The 16,193-nt window shown below is 39.4% G+C and overlaps 1 protein-coding gene across 1 annotated transcript; it reads left to right on the forward strand.

The window, feature by feature from the left end:
• Positions 1-252: 252 nt before the first annotated feature.
• LOC114641208 (olfactory receptor 1E1-like) lies at positions 253-1,203 on the forward strand. The gene has a single exon (XM_028790296.1). It carries the CDS (start codon positions 253-255, stop codon positions 1,201-1,203), a length of 951 nt encoding a protein of 316 aa, XP_028646129.1.
• The last annotated feature ends 14,990 nt before the right edge of the window (positions 1,204-16,193 follow it).

Genomic DNA, 16,193 nt, shown 5'->3' on the forward strand with positions numbered 1-16,193 from the left:
AGTAGTTATTTATAATTTATGTGCCACATATGGTACATGTGTTGAACATGATGGAGAACAGTTTGAGACATTCCTGTAAATAATCTTCCACATATGAAGTGTGTTTTGTGAATAAATTGTTTCCGCCATTCAAAGGTTAACATCATTTTGACTCGACCTATATAGTTTTTTTTTTGATGCAGCAGTAAATGCAAAGCGCAGTCTAATTTCTAAATCTTCTTTTTCAGTTTGGCAGTGGAAGAAGAAAGAGTGATGACCAACTACACTGTCATATCTGAGTTTGTGCTGCAGTGCATGATCACGCCTAGTCAACGGACCCTGGCAATTGCTGCTCTTGTCTTTGTCTATGTGGCATCACTGTTTGGAAATTTGATCGTAATTGTAGTTATAAAAATTAACTACAAGCTGCACACTCCAATGTATGTCTTCATTGGCACCTTGGCAGTGATAGACTTGGCTAACAGCACCATCCTCATACCAAAAATGCTGGCTGACCTTCAGTATGAAACAGCATCTGTCCCATACCGGGCGTGCATGCTGCAAATGTATGTTATACTGAATATGGAGGAGATGGAATCCATTTTATTGATATTCATGGCTCTTGACCGTTATGTGGCTGTTCTCTACCCGCTAAGGTACCCTTCAGTCATTACCATGAAATTTGTTTGGACTGTTGTCTTATTTCTACCTGTGTTTACATTTCTCTTGAATTCACTCTTTGTTATTTTTGCAACAGAGCTCTCCTTTTGTCACACAAATATCCTGCCTTATTGTTTCTGCGATTATGCAACCATGGTTAATGTGGCTTGTAATGACGATCCCAAGTATTTAAGTCTTTTGACCAACAATACCACTGTCTTTGGTTTAGTGGCTTTCGCTCTGACTTTGTTCTCCTATGCCAGGATTGTTCTGGCAGCTTTGAAAATCACATCTTCTGATGGAAAAAAGAAAGCATTCAGCACGACATTCACACATTTACTGGTTGTGGGTTTTTTTCATTTCCCACTTTTATCGTCTTATATTCTTCCCGGAGCAGGAGTCAAGATGTCTGCACAAGCCTATAATACAATGGTGATTGTTGGAAATGTTGTCCCTCCCATGTTGAATCCAGTAATCTACAGTTTCAGGAACAATGAAATAAAAAATACCATTTACAGGCTGTTTAAGGGCAAAAGAACAGTTCCAGCAGCACTTCACACCTAAATAATCTACACCCAACAATGGCTCCTTTTTTATCAATGTAACTGGTTTATATGATTAAGCATCTAATTATAATCATAGTGTTCAATTTTTTTCTGTTAAAAACATTGAATTTTTGTTTCCCGATCTGTTATAGTCTGGAGGCTGAGTATGTTTAGATAACACAAAATATTTTTTGTTTTTGTTTTTTTTTTTAAAAAAACATTAAAAAATGATCAGCCAGTTTATATATACTGAACTAAATGTATAAACACACCATTTCCACAATTTGTTTTTTAAAAATAAGGCAAATGATTACTTCAGAATGTGAATGTTGTAGTAATTGGTTCAAATAAAATAGGCAGGCGGAACACTGGTATTGAAGAATAATGTGGCACTGTATCAATAAAATAGCTGATGTACCTGAGATATTCACCTTAATAATAATAATAATAATAATAATAATACATTAATAAAAGGATTAGTATCTGTGTGCTTGTCTGTGTGTCCATCCGGTTGCTTTGTCTCTGCCATTCCAAAAGATGGCACCTCACAAACATGTTTATTATTAAAATGCATTGCATTTGCCTTTCTGATAGACTGAACATCTCACACATTTTTAGTAATGAAATGCACTGCATTTGTCATTCCAACAGATGGCGCATCACAGACATTTCTGTACGAAGCCCAAAACAAATGACATATAACAGAGACATGCATTTTCATTTGTCATGTTATCACTACAAATGTTTGTGATGCACCATCTGCTGGAATGACAAATGCAGTGTACTTTATTACTACATCCGTTGCAATAGATGGTGCACTCCAAATGTTAAGGCTGATGTCTTCGTTAAGTACTTAGATTTCAACCCATCTTAGATGGGAAGCACAGCTTATATTTGTATAATGGACTAATTTAAGAAAGCAATTATTTGTGTGTTTTAAATTGTCAACCCTTTTGTCATTGTTGGCTGAAATGCAAGTCATCTATACTACCTCTCTATCAAATTCTCTACTCTTGTGAGTGAAGAGTTTCTTCTTTCTATTGTGGTGAAGTGAGGCACCACAAGTCGGAGAGAGTTTCTGGCAGTAGCAAGGTTTGAACTGACAACCTTCCAGATATCAGTGCAGATCCTTAGCCTCAGAGTCACCACTCCTGTCCTCTTGTAACAAAAGACAAAAACTGTACCCCGTATTCCAAGTGTGGAGACATATTACATTTACTTATCATAACCTCTTCTGCCTCTTTGTGCCTTTTGGCACTTTCTTTACTTCTATACACTAACTAGTAGAGGATAAGCTTATCAGAACTCCCAAACTATTCTCTTTTCAGCTCCAGGCCCACATTGTGAAATTATATTACAGATTTTTTTTTTGCTTCATATACTTTTTCTTTAAAACTCTTTGTACTAGACATCTGTTTTTCAAAGTATTTGTTCAGGTCTTTCTGTGGTGCTTATTCTCACTCTATGTCTTATTAGCTGCATTTTAATCATTTATAAAAATGACAAAGAACAGTGGGACCTGCACTGACTAATGTGGTTTCCATCAGAATGTTCAATGGGTTACATTTTATTTCAATTTTTCTGCATATTTTTCCAAGTTTTGTTTCTTTGAAAATTAATTTCACTTCTTATTTTTGTTGTTTTAGTTGGTGACATCCTTCTTTGAATACAAGGATGCTTTTTGATTGCAACATTTCGAGTTGCGCGCATCAATTGATTTTGTCAGTCAGTCAGTCATTTTCCAACCTGCTATATCTTTGTGTCTGACACAATCTCATTTAAATCTGAAGGACCTTAGTAATCACTGTACTTTACTTACAAAATCAAGAAAACACTCAATATTAAGAATTTTAAAAGTACAAATTTTTGTGCAGCAATTTCATATTTACTGTCCAAGCAGCCTTGTATATGATATGACCTTCAAGGAAAGTTCACTCGATTAGAAGACCACTCTGTCACAGGTATGGTTTCTGTATACAGTGGAACCTCGGTTTTCGAGCATATCAAAGCGAATTTCCCCATAAGAAATAATGGAAACTCAGATGATTCGTTCCACAACCCAAAACTGACTTGGCTTGGATATCAAATATCAACTTTTCACTTTTCAAAGTGTTTAGCACTACTCAGTAATTTCAGCTGACGTGAAACATCATTAGGGCCCATGATTTATCGCGGCAAGAAATCATAAATTCCGCGGCATGTTTTTCTAAATTCCGCGATGTACCGCGGCACGGCAAATGTAGTACCAGAACTCCATAAGACTAATTCTTAACCCAAGTAAAATAAATGCAATTTTTCTTATTCTTAATCCTTAATAATAATCAATCATAATTCGTAATACTAATCAAATAGGTATATCAAAGCGTACATTTTAATCCACAGATTTGCTTTAGACAAACAATGCTGAAACATATATAGGCATGATATTATTCTCAACAAACTATCGAATAATGTTTCTAAAGTTATTGTTTATTTATTGTTGAAGAAAACAACACTGTAAGCTCATAGGTTTTCTTGTGACAGAGAATATCGCAGTGGTGACAACACCGATCCATATTTTAAGAACGAACGTTCCACATCAACAGAAGAGATTGCCAACGCAATGTAAACTTTAGCAAGAGCTGCTAAGTGAGGCAGTCTGTCCTCTAAGGCATGCCAAAAAGCAGTGATATCAGCTGGAATTACTTCATGAGATGCTATGTCCAGATAAGCTTGCCATTCATCTGCTGCAGCCATCATTATTGGCACTGATTGTGCATGATCAGCAAAATTCTGCGATAAGAGTGGTAGCTGTCGTGGATCAAATATTCTCACAGATCTGAATAGATCTATTGCCGGTTGTTTGGTTCCCACAAAATATTCTTCAAGTTTAGCAGCAGAATTATGCTTTGCATCTTCACAGCTGCTGGTTGCAATTGGAAATCCGGACGATTTCAGGCAAGACAGTAAGTCAGATATTTTGTTGTAGACATCGACAGCCATGAATGACTGTGCCTCAAAAGAAGTCAGAGTGTTCATAATTGGCTGGCAGTGAACAGATACAAATTCAAGTTCAGCTCTCAGCTCATTACGTTTATCAGTACTTTGCAGCAACGCCGACAGCTTCTTTAACTGAACTGTAGCTCCACTGTGTTCGATTTCAATAGCAACGAACGAGATATAATAGTCTAGATACTCAGCGTGATACAGCACAGCCTCGAACCAAGAGTTCCATCTTGTGATGACTGGAGTTGGTGGCATGACTGCCTTTTCAACTCTCATTTGTCGCAGATGATGAAGATATCTAGCATGACGTCCTGATGCTTTGGAGAATATGGCCTTGACAGAAGCAGCCAGCATATCAATCATAGTGCTTCACTAAACTCTTCTCCAACTAATGACAGGATGTGGGCCCAACATGTGACATGAACGCCATTTGGCAGAATTACTCGCAAACTGTCATGAAAACATTTTTTCATATAAGCTGCATCATCCGTAACAAACGCTACAACGTCATTGAAGTGCACATTAACCTCAGTCAGAGTACGGATAATTAGCTGTGCAATGCTTACATTGTGCACTTCAATTAAAAAATCTGTGTTCACTAACATTGCTGTGCATTCATCTGGTTTAAAAGCATTGAGTGGTTGAATAAGCACATTCACAGCATAACGTCCAACAACATCCGTTGTTTCATTGGCAATAACGACCACTTTCTGTCCGGCTAGCTTCGCTATTATATTAGCCTGTTGTTGGTTGAAAATTCTTGTAACGTATAGTTCCCTAAGTGTATTAGCCTGCGGTATTCCACCACCGCACTACAGGTTCTTCTGCATAAAACTACGCATGGTAGGGTTGTCAACTTTCTCCAGTGGTATATTGGCTGCCATAAATGCTTCAAACAGTTCCCAGCAATTGCAGCAGTTGATCGTTCAATGCATCTGGTAATAGTACTTTGTCGTTTGCTGCTTGTGGGGTCATTCGTGGCCTCATGTTGTCATTTATTTGCACGCTCTGTGTGCTTTTTTGTCCCCAGATGATCAGTTATAGTCTGGCATCTAACATGATCGACCGGTTCGTTACAAGTCTTGCACCACAGTAAACCACCTTCGGTGTAGAATTTATACTGTCCAAATTCTTTAACTCGCTGTTCCGGTCCAATATTCACTGCAGTTTTATTGCGTTGCTTGTTATTGTTATTGGCCATACTCAAAGATTAATTTTACTAAATTTAAATAAGCCTAATCGATTGTAAAGTACACGATAGGTCAAATTGTTACCACAGCCAATAAATCGATTTAAAAATTGCTACAAGTACCACCAATGCTAAAAAATTAATGTTTACTCTTCCAACTGAAGAGTTAATGACATAATGAGATGATGCAATAGGCTAAAGAAAGAACTTAAAGAAGTAATCAAAACTAATCATACTAATATCAATATGCTTCAAATGGTGAGATTTCATTCAGACATGGTATTTTCCGCGGCAGTTAGGTTAATCCCGCGGCGTGGAGCTTTACCACTGCAAAACCCTAAATTCCGTGGCGTGGCGTTAAATTCCGCGGGCTGTGGTAAATCGTGGGCCCTAAACATCATTAATGTCTGCACTCTCATTGAGAGTGAAACTAAAAAGTTGAATTTCTTTCAGTACAGCATTCTGTCACTACAGATGATGTCTTCCATTTCACTTTATACACTACTCAACAGTTCTAACAAAAGCGGGCATTATCTCTACACTCCGGGTGGTTTATTAGACATAGTGCAAAGTAAGCTAGGGGTTCATATTTTCAACCTTTCATTCACTTTCCAATACAGAATAAAATTTTCTAAATGAAAGTTTTTAATATGCCTAAAGCAGAGGCAAAGTGACATGAGTGAGGCAACTCAGTGCATTAAAACCTGTATGGATAGCAACTTTGTTTGCTAGAAGCCTAGAGTCCCAATATACTTGGTGAGTCAGGTGGTCTTTTCAGTCTTGCTTTGTGTTTCTGAAGTGATTGATCTTTGATCTGGCATGGTCTATGCATGTCCAGTAATTGAAGAATTGAGAGGGGGAGAGAGTGAGAGAAACCAACATCTGCTGGCAAGCCCTGTATTTATTCTGATTTTGTACTTCCTTACTGTAGCCCTTGGACTCTTGGGGTGTCATTGTTTAGAGGACAACTCCTTTTGCATGTGTATGCTTCACGCTCTTAAACCAAACCTGTCTAGGCACAACCTCAAACCTTCTACCAGTCAGTGTTTTACCTGTAGCTTTGAGTTAGGGCAAAACATGTCCTTCACCCTAGCAGACACCAGTGTGCAGTAATGAGCCTTTTCATCTTTTAGCTGGTGGTTCTGACCTGTTATGCAGTGAGCAGAGCAAGCACGCATGTTCATTTTATACATTAACTAAAAAGATCCATCCGTCCATTTTCCAACTCGCTGAATTCGAACACAGGGTCACGGGGGTCTGCTGGAGCCAATCCCAACCAACACAGGGCACAAGGCAGGAACCAATCCCAGGCAGGGTGCCAACCCGCAGCAGTTAACTAAAAAGATACAGTGGAAATTTTCTTCTAAACCTTAATTTGTTTTTTTGTAGTACATGCTTTATAAGTATAAAAATGCCACTAAAATAGTATATTACCATATGAAGGCAGACACAACAAACATTTCAGTTGTGAAAGTAATTCAAATGTACATCACACATTTGCCCAGAGAATACATGTGTCCCATTCTGTACAAAGAAACTTTTTATTACTTATTATTTGATATTAAGCATGTTCATAAACCTTTTAAACAAACATTCTGAAAAGTTACAGTAGACTAAGAAGACAAAAATAAAATGCCTCATGATATTCCATTTGTAATTAATCCCCTGAGCCACAGGCAAGTTGACCTCAGAGGAGCAAACCTGATTTAAATTGGAGTGACATCAGAAACATTGTTATTATAAAGCAGTTAATGGCACACTGGCACACCCTTTTACAAGCGTTCTTTTATGCCTAATTGTAACTGCAGTGACTGCATTTAATAGTTGGCAAAACAATATTCAGTATTTTGGAAAAGTGTTGTTAAAATGCAAAACTTGTCATTAAGAGATACAAACATACAGCAGAGGTGTGCTGTCTTTATACCGGTGCTGCATGTGCAGATTCTGTGGAGAGATTAGAAGATTTTGGAAGAATAAAGAAAATTAGGACAACAATTGCCAAAAAAAGGATAACATTTATGTGAAAGGTAAGTTTTTTTCTATATATTTCATATAAAAAAATTTTCTGCTTACAAGTAAAGTGGATTACCATATACAGTAGTTTAGTCATATTGAAAACCAACATCCAGGCATAGTAATATAACACTACAGATACATTTACATGTAGAACAATAGAACGTGGCGGCACGGTGGCGCAGTGGTAGTGCTGCTGCCTCGTAGTTAGGAGACCCAGGTTCACTTCCCAGGTCCTTCCTGTGTGGGTTTCCTCCAGATGCTTTGGTTTCCTCCCACAGTCCAAAGACATGCAGGTTACGTGCATTGGCAATTCTAAATCATCCATGGTGTGTATGTGTGTGTATGTGCCCTGCAGTGGGCAGGTGCCCTGCCCAGGATATGTTTCCTGCCTTGTGCCCTGTGTTGGCTGGGACTGGCTCCAACAGACCCCCGTGAATCTTTAGTTAGAATATAGCGGGTTGGATAATGGATGGATGGACAATAGAAGGTTAGAACAATGTAGACGAGAACAGGCCATTCAGCCCAACAAAGCTCACCAGTCTTTTTCCACTTAATTCTTCTGAAAAAAACATCAAATCTAGTTTTGAAAGTTCTACCTTCCACCACACAACTTGGTCATTTATTCCATGTGTCTATATTACTCCATGTAAAGGAAAACATCCATCCATCCATCCATTTCCCAACCCGCTGAATCCGAACACAGGGTCACGGGGGTCCGCTGGAGCCAATCCCAGCCAACACAGGGCACAAGGCAGGGAACCAATCCTGGGCAGGGTGCCAACCCACCGCAGAGGAAAACATCCTAATGTGAAATTTAACCTTAACAAGTTTCCAACGTTGTCCCTGTGTTCTTGATTAACTAATTTTAAAATAACAGTCTCGATCCACTGCACTAATTCCCTTCATAATTTAAACACTTCAATCAGGTCACCTTTTATTCTTCTTTTGTTTAAACTGTAAAGACTCAGCTCTTTTAATCGTTCCTCATAGTTCATCCCCTGTAGCCCTGGAATCAGCCTAGTCGCTCTTCTCTGGACATTTTCTAGTGCTGCTATGTCTTTTTTTATGGGCTGGAGACCAAAACAGCACACAGGACTCCAGATGAGGCCTTACCAGTGTGTTATAAAGCTTGAGCATCAATTCCTTGGACTTGTACTTCACACATCAGAAAGCTATATAACCTAGTATTACATTATATTTACATTAATTCACTTCGCAGACACTTTTATCCAAAACAACTTACAAAAGAGGTGAGCATAACTGAGTAAACATCAGTTTGGGAAAAAGAGTGACAGGACAAGGAGACAAAATTCTGTTACCACAAGTGAAGAGCTCAGAACAAAACAAACAAGTTACAATTCCTAGGTTATAAAAAACAAATAATAATATCAGATTATCAGACAGAAATTCACCAAACAAGAGAGTCTTCAGACTCTCACACTATGGGAGTTTAAACAGAGGTGGGCAGATCATCCAACCAGCCTGGAGCAACAGATAAAAAGAGTCTGGATTGGCATTAGACACCATGCGGGGTGGTTATTATTAGATGCCATTCAACAGCAGACCTGAGTGGGTGAGAAAAACACTAAAAAGTACAAACACTAATTTCAGTAGAATGGTCAAAATTGGAATATACAGTAATCCCTCCTCCATCGCGGGGGTTGCGTTCCAGAGCCACCCGCGAAATAGGAAAATCCGCGAAGTAGAAACCATATGTTTATATGGTTATTTTTAGAATGTCATGCTTGGGTCACAGATTTGCGCAGAAACACAGGAGGTTGTAGAGAGACAGGAACGTTATTCAAACACTGCAAACAAACATTTGTCTCTTTTTCAAAAGTTTAAACTGTGCTCCATGACAAGACAGAGATGACAGTTCTGTCTCACAATTAAAAGAATGCAAACATATCTTCCTTTTCAAAGGAGTGCAAAGCAAGCAGTCAAAAAAAAAATCAATAGGGCTTTTTGGCTTTTAAGTATGCGAAGCACCGCCGGTACAAAGCTGTTGAAGGCGGCAGCTCACACCCCCTCTGTCAGGAGCAGAGAGAGAGACAGAGAGAGAGCCACAGAAAAACAAACAGTCAAAAATCAATACGTGCCCTTTGAGCTTTTAAGTATGCGAAGCTCCGTGCAGCATGTCCTTCAGGAAGCAGCTGCACACAGCCCCCCTGCTCACACCCCCCTACGTCAGCGCAAGAGAGAGAGAGAGAGAGAGAGAGGGAGAGAGAAACTAAGCTGGATAGCTTCTCAGCCATCTGCCAATAGCGTCCCTTGTATGAAATCAACTGGGCAAACCAACTGAGGAAGCATTTACCAGAAATTAAAAGACCTATTGTCCGCAGAAACCCGCGAAGCAGCGAAAAATCCGCGATATATATTTAAATATGCTTACATATAAAATCCGCGATGGAGTGAAGCCGCGAAAGGCGAAGCGCGATATAGCGAGAGATCACTGTAATTGATCTTCAGGCCTTTTTGCTTTTAAAAGTTAATTCAAACGAGTAAATTATTGTTTAGAATAACCTAAACTGGAGATGAAATAAAGTGTGTGCTTGAAAAAAGTTTTTACAAAGCACAACCTCTACCACTCTGACAGATCCCAGACACATGAATTACAGGGCATAAAACTTTGTGATTTTAGCAGTGTGAAAATGCAATGCCAATTTGTCTCTTTTCATTTAAGTCATCACAAGTGCCGTAATGTGTGTGTAAAGAGTTGCCCTCGTTAAAGAGTTTGACTAGCATGTACCGTAAATAAATCTGAATCGGTGTCCTTCAGCCTGTTCCCTCTAAACTGTCATAGCCACATTCGATTCTGCGGACAGATGACTATTTTACAAGAGAGACAAAGAACACAACAGGAATAAATAATGAAGCTCACTCAGGCAGCTTACAAAATGAATAACTAAGAAGCACACTGAAGAAGCTGATATCAGCTAGTTTAGGTACTACAAAAATGTACCTGTGGCTCACTTACTATTATATATTAACATACACTTCTTTGAGTCTTCATAACACTTACAAAGTGTCAGCAATGTGTTTATTGACCTCTTCAGTGTGACCAACTAATACCACTTCACTTTTCAGTGGGCTGCGGGGATGTCTTTGAGACACATTTCTCTTGATCTTTATATATAATACGCTACTGTGGCTGTTCGTTTGTCTGTCCAGGATTTTAAATCACCTGTAGCTCACAAACCGTTTGAAGTATTGACCTGAAATTTGGTACACATATACTACGTGATGTCTACTATCTGCTATCTACTATCGGGGTGATGATTAACCTCCAAGGTTATTCCTCTTTTTATTTTATTTTACTGTACAATCACCTCTCGGCAGCGGCCACTGCATGCATACGAGCGCCGTTCTCATCACTACCACCTTCGCTGTCACTTCCCCTACCTCTACATATTTCAAATCATTCTTGAGGTAGATTGAAAACTTAAGTGCCAGCTTAAGTTAATAAAGTATCTATCTATCTATCTATCTAAGTGTAAATTTAAGAAAACATACTAAGTAATTGCAACACAAACACTGACTTAATCAGTTTTAATGCGAAAAGATGCCGACGAAAGAAGAGAAGAAGCGGTCTGCTAGGGTGGAGAAAAGAAGAGCTGCTCAGGAAACAGCAAACGCATCAGCCTCTGAGCAGATGAATGCTAAACGTACAGAGAAAGATGATGAAAACTATAAATGCTCAAGTCAAATGTATCGACTGCACGTTTATTGTGCAGTGTGCCATTACAGTAATCCCTCGCTATATCGCGCTTCGACTTTTGCGGCTTCACTCTATTGTGGATTTTATATGTAAGCATATTTAAATATATATCGCGGATTTTTTGCTGGTTCGCGGATTTCTGCGGACAATGGATCTTTTAATTTCTGGTACATGCTTCCTCAGTTGGTTTGCCCAGTTGATTTCATACAAGGGACGCTATTGGCAGATGGCTGAGAAGCTACCCAACCACAGCGTGTATTATGTATTAAATAAAACTCCTCAAATATATTGTGAGCATGGGGGCTCTTCGCACCCCTAGAGGATACGGCCGCTCTTCAAAAAACGCTGAAAGATTACCTTCACATTGCTGTCTTCTTTGCTGGGCTTACATATGGCTGCTTTGTCAAGCGATATGCTTCCTGCACGGTGCTTCGCATACTTAAAAGATCAAACAGCACGTATTGATTTTTGATTTTTACTTTTCTCTCTCTCTCTCTTGCTCTGACTTTCTCTGCTCCTGACTGAGGGGGTATGAGCAGGGGGGCTGTTCGCACCCCTAGACGATACGGACGCTCGTCTAAAAATGCTGAAAGATTACCTTCACGTTGCTCCCTTCTGTGCAGCTGCTTTGTGAAGCGACATGCTTCCCGCACGGTGCTTCGCATACTTAAAAGCTCGAAGGGCACGCATTGATTTTTGATTGTTTGTTTTTCTCTGTCTCTCTCTCTCTCTGACATTCTCTGCTCCTGACGGAGGGGGTGTGAGCTGCTGCCTTTCTTGCAACAGCTTTGTCCGGCGGTGCTTCGCATACTTAAAAGCCAAACAGCCCTATTGATTTTTGTTTGCTTTTTTTTCTCTCTCTCTCTCTGACATTCTCTGCTCCTGATGCGCACTCCTTTGAAGAGGAAGATATGTTTGCATTCTTTTAACTGTGAGACGGAACTGTCATCTCTGTCTTGTCATGGAGCACAGTTTAATCTTTTGAAAAAGAGACAAATGTTTGTTTGCAGTGTTTGAATAAAGTTCCTGTCTCTCTACAACCTCCTGTGTTTCTGTGCAAATCTGTGACCAAAGCATGACAATATAAAAATAACCATATAAACATATGGTTTCTACTTTGTGGATTTTCACCTTTCACGGGGGGTTCTGGAACGCAACCCCTGCGATCGAGGAGGGATTACTGTACTGGTATTACATATTTAGTATTAGATCTGTGAATCTTTCATATTAACTATTAATTTTACCATCATGTCAATAAGCCACACAATGTAGAGATGAATAATCAATCTACGAATGCTGTATAAGTGTCATGAAGACCAAAAGAAGTCTTTGTTTAGGTCTTGTTACATTAAGAGTAAATGAGTAATAGATGCATTTTTGCACTTCTTCTTCTTCTTTCAGCTGCTCCCGTTATGGGTTGCCACAGCGAATCATCTTCTTCCATATCTTTCTGTCCTCTGCATCTTGTTCTGTTACACCCATCACCTGCATGTCCTCTCTCACCACATCCATAAACCTCCTCTTAGGCCTTCCTCTTTTCCTCTCTCCTGGCAGCTCTATCCTTAGCATCCTTCTCCCAATATACTCAGAATCTCTCCTCTGCACATGTCCAAACCAACGCAATCTCGCCTCTCTGACTTTGTCTCTCAACCGTCCAACTTGAGCTGACCCTCTAATGTCCTCATTTCTAATCCTATCCATCCTAGTAACACCCAATGCAAATCTTAGCATCTTTATCTCTGCCACCTCTAGCTCTGTCTCCTGCTTTCTGGTCAGAGCCACCGTCTCCAGCCCATATAACATAGCTGGTCTCACTACCGTCCTGTAGACCTTCCCTTTCACTCTTGGTGATACCCGTCTGTCACAAATCACTCCTGACACTCTTCTCCACCCATTCCACTCTTCCTGCACTCTCTTCTTCACCTCTCTTCCACAATCCCCATTACTCTGTACTGTTGATCCCAAGTATTTAAACTCATCCACCTTCGCCAACTCTACTCCCTCATCCTCACCATTCCACTGACCTCCCTCTCATTTACACACATTTTTGCACTACCTAAACTAAAGTGTTACCCAGCAAGAATAATAGGAATTTGTCTAATGATTTTTAATTTTAAACAAATACGATTAGCAGCAGCCAATTCTATTAACAAAAGTGACAACTTGTCCCCAGTAAAAAGAAGTAACGTGTTAAGGGCGGAGGATAATGGCAAAACAGACCTGGTGAAATAATAATACATTATTGAAAATGTAACCAATTGGATGATTTGTGTATTTATGGATGGCATGGGCAGCTGGTTTCAAAAGAGTAGCATCAGACAATTTAAAAATGTAATCATTTGCGATTGGAACTGAGTATCATAACTGTGAAGTTGGAGAAGTCTAGGTTTTTTAGGTAGTCTAAATATTACAATTGAGCATTTTGTATTGGGTCACCTTTTATACATTACGGTTAATTAATCACCTTTACTTTTTGATTTGCCCTTGTATAAAGTTACAATATCAACTCGACCTCATTTATATTAACACATTTGAAATTTTGAAATTATGATAAAGTAGATAAGTAAGCGGGTGGCACGGAGGCGCAGTGGGTAGCGCAGCTGCCTCGCAGTAAGGAGACCTGGGTTCACTTTCCGAGTCCTCCCTGCGTGGAGTTTGCATGTTCTCCCCGTGTCTGCGTGGGTTTCCTCCCACAATCTAAAGACATACAGATTAGGTGCATTGGCGATCCTAAATTGTCCCTAGTGTGTGCTTGGTGTGTGTGTGTGCGCCCTGCAGTGGGCTGGCGCCCTGCCCGGGGTTTGTTTCCTGCCTTGTGCCCTATGTTGGCTGGGATTGGCTCCAGCAGACCCCCGTGACCCTGTAGGTAGGATAGAGTGGGTTGGATAATGGATGGATGGATAGATGAGTAAGCATTAACAATATTCAAATACAAAAAAGTTATCTATTTATTGCAGTTTTGATAAAATCATCATTCTCTTATTAAACTGGAAAATGGTTTATGGACGCCATAACATTTAAGTGCATTCTGGTAATGGGTAAACTGTTTTTAACTTTTTATTTGAAATTTTTACTTTTAAGTACCTTTACTAAATATTTTGGCAGAATGTCGTGTTTGTGATGTGTGATTGAGGCTTATTCAAATCGCCGCACCACTGACAGCATATTCAGACATAATTCCAACAACAACAACAACATTTATTTATATCACATTTTCATACAAATAATGTAGCTCAAAGTTCTTTACATAATGAAGAAATGAAAAATAAAAGACAAAGTAAGAATTACAATAAGACAACATTAATTAACATAGAATAAGAGTAAGGTCCGATGGCCAGGGAGGAGAGAAAAAACAAAAAAAACTCCAGACGGCTGGAGAAAAAATAAAATCTGCAGGGGTTCCAGACCATGAGACCACCCAGACCTCTCTGGGCAATTCCAGAACACAAGTGCAACTCTGTGTCCATTTGAAAAGCGCAGGATGACTGCTGAAGATCAATTCACTAACAGGAGCGGCCATCTAACATGAATAGTGAATACAAAGTAAGGTTATCCAGTTGAGGTGATAAATATGAAACAGTAAATGAATCGCTAATTGAAGTCATAGAGAGCAGTTCTAAGTTTGTTTTAGGGATAAGAAACATGCAAGACAGAGTTGCCAAGGTTTGTGATGCTTTTAATTTTCATATTGGTTGATTATTAACATACTAGTTATTTAGCCCGTTAAAATAACGGGCGCTAGAACAGTAGTGAATAAATATTAGTAGGAACAGTCTATATTAAATGGCAAGGGACTTTGACCTCATTCTTTTTGTCGGTCGTATTTTTCTTTTTTTCAGCCTTTCTTCTGTTGATGTTTACTTGCTGAGCTGACCGTTCTTCGTGGGCTGCCGCCGTGTATTGTGTGTCTTTAATTTTCTGTGACAGTAATACTGTCTTGTACGGCTCTATTCAATAAAGGCGCGTAGATAATTTAGTTCAAATGGCTCTGGAATATGTGAAGAGTAACAGGTGCAGATCTTTATTTACGTGCTCCTTTATTCGCTGCGCCCAATTGAGGTCGTCCTTTTGAGGCTCGCCTTTTTGTGCGCGCCCTTATTGAAGGATACCGTCTTGTACGTCCACTGGCTTGTACGTCCGTAATATACGTCCGTACGTCCGTAATATACCTTTAATTTTCTCTGGCGGTAATACAGGCGTGCGCGTCGATAATATGCCTTTAATCTCCTCTGACAGTCATACTGGCTTGTATGTGGTTGTAATATGCGTCACTGTATTGTGTACCTTTAATTTCCTCTCGCAGTAATACTGGTTTGTATTTCCGTAAAACGCCTCTGACTTTCTCTGACAGTAATATCGCGCATAGCACCGTGCCCTGCGCATGCGCACTTCACCAGAAGACACCCACACACGGACACCTGGACGCACATAGGGATTTTATATATATAGATTTGCATTAGCTGTGGCTTTAAAGGAAACTTTTGAGGAAAAAAAAAATGACCCTTATTTGGAAGTTTAGCTTAGTAACATAGAGCACCCGTTGGTGGGATCAGGCCACACCTTAAACTTCGCTCATTGCTTTACTGTATGATAATAGTGTTCTGGTGTAGTATTTTGCCAATAAAGGGCAGCACAGTGTGTAGTGCTGCTTCTCAAATGCCTAATTAATGTCTGTGTGGCTTTTTATACAGGTATTCTAACTCCTACATCCTCCCACATCCCCAAAAAATGTGTAGTGGATTTCATCAGTGCCCCGGCATGAGTGAGTGTTGATGGGTATGTGTGCCCCTTGTTGGTCAGGTGTCCTGTCTCTATCAGACACAGATTTATAATAAAGCAGTTAAAGACACATAGTCTTCTTTCACAAGTGTTCTTTTATGCTGCATGCTTAATTGCAACTACAGCGACTGCATTTGATAATTGACAATACAATATTGAGTAATTTTCAATGGTTTTATTCAAATGCTAAACTTGTTATTAAGAGATTGCCAATAATTATTGTTGATGTGTAAGGATTTCAAATGTATTTCTTTGAACCAATGAAAATGGTTTTCTAATCTACTCTTCTTCTTTTCACTTTCTAGCTGAGGAAAAAGGCACA

The sequence above is a fragment of the Erpetoichthys calabaricus genome, chromosome 4 (assembly GCF_900747795.2).
Source record: "Erpetoichthys calabaricus chromosome 4, fErpCal1.3, whole genome shotgun sequence".
NCBI lineage: Eukaryota > Metazoa > Chordata > Cladistia > Polypteriformes > Polypteridae > Erpetoichthys > Erpetoichthys calabaricus.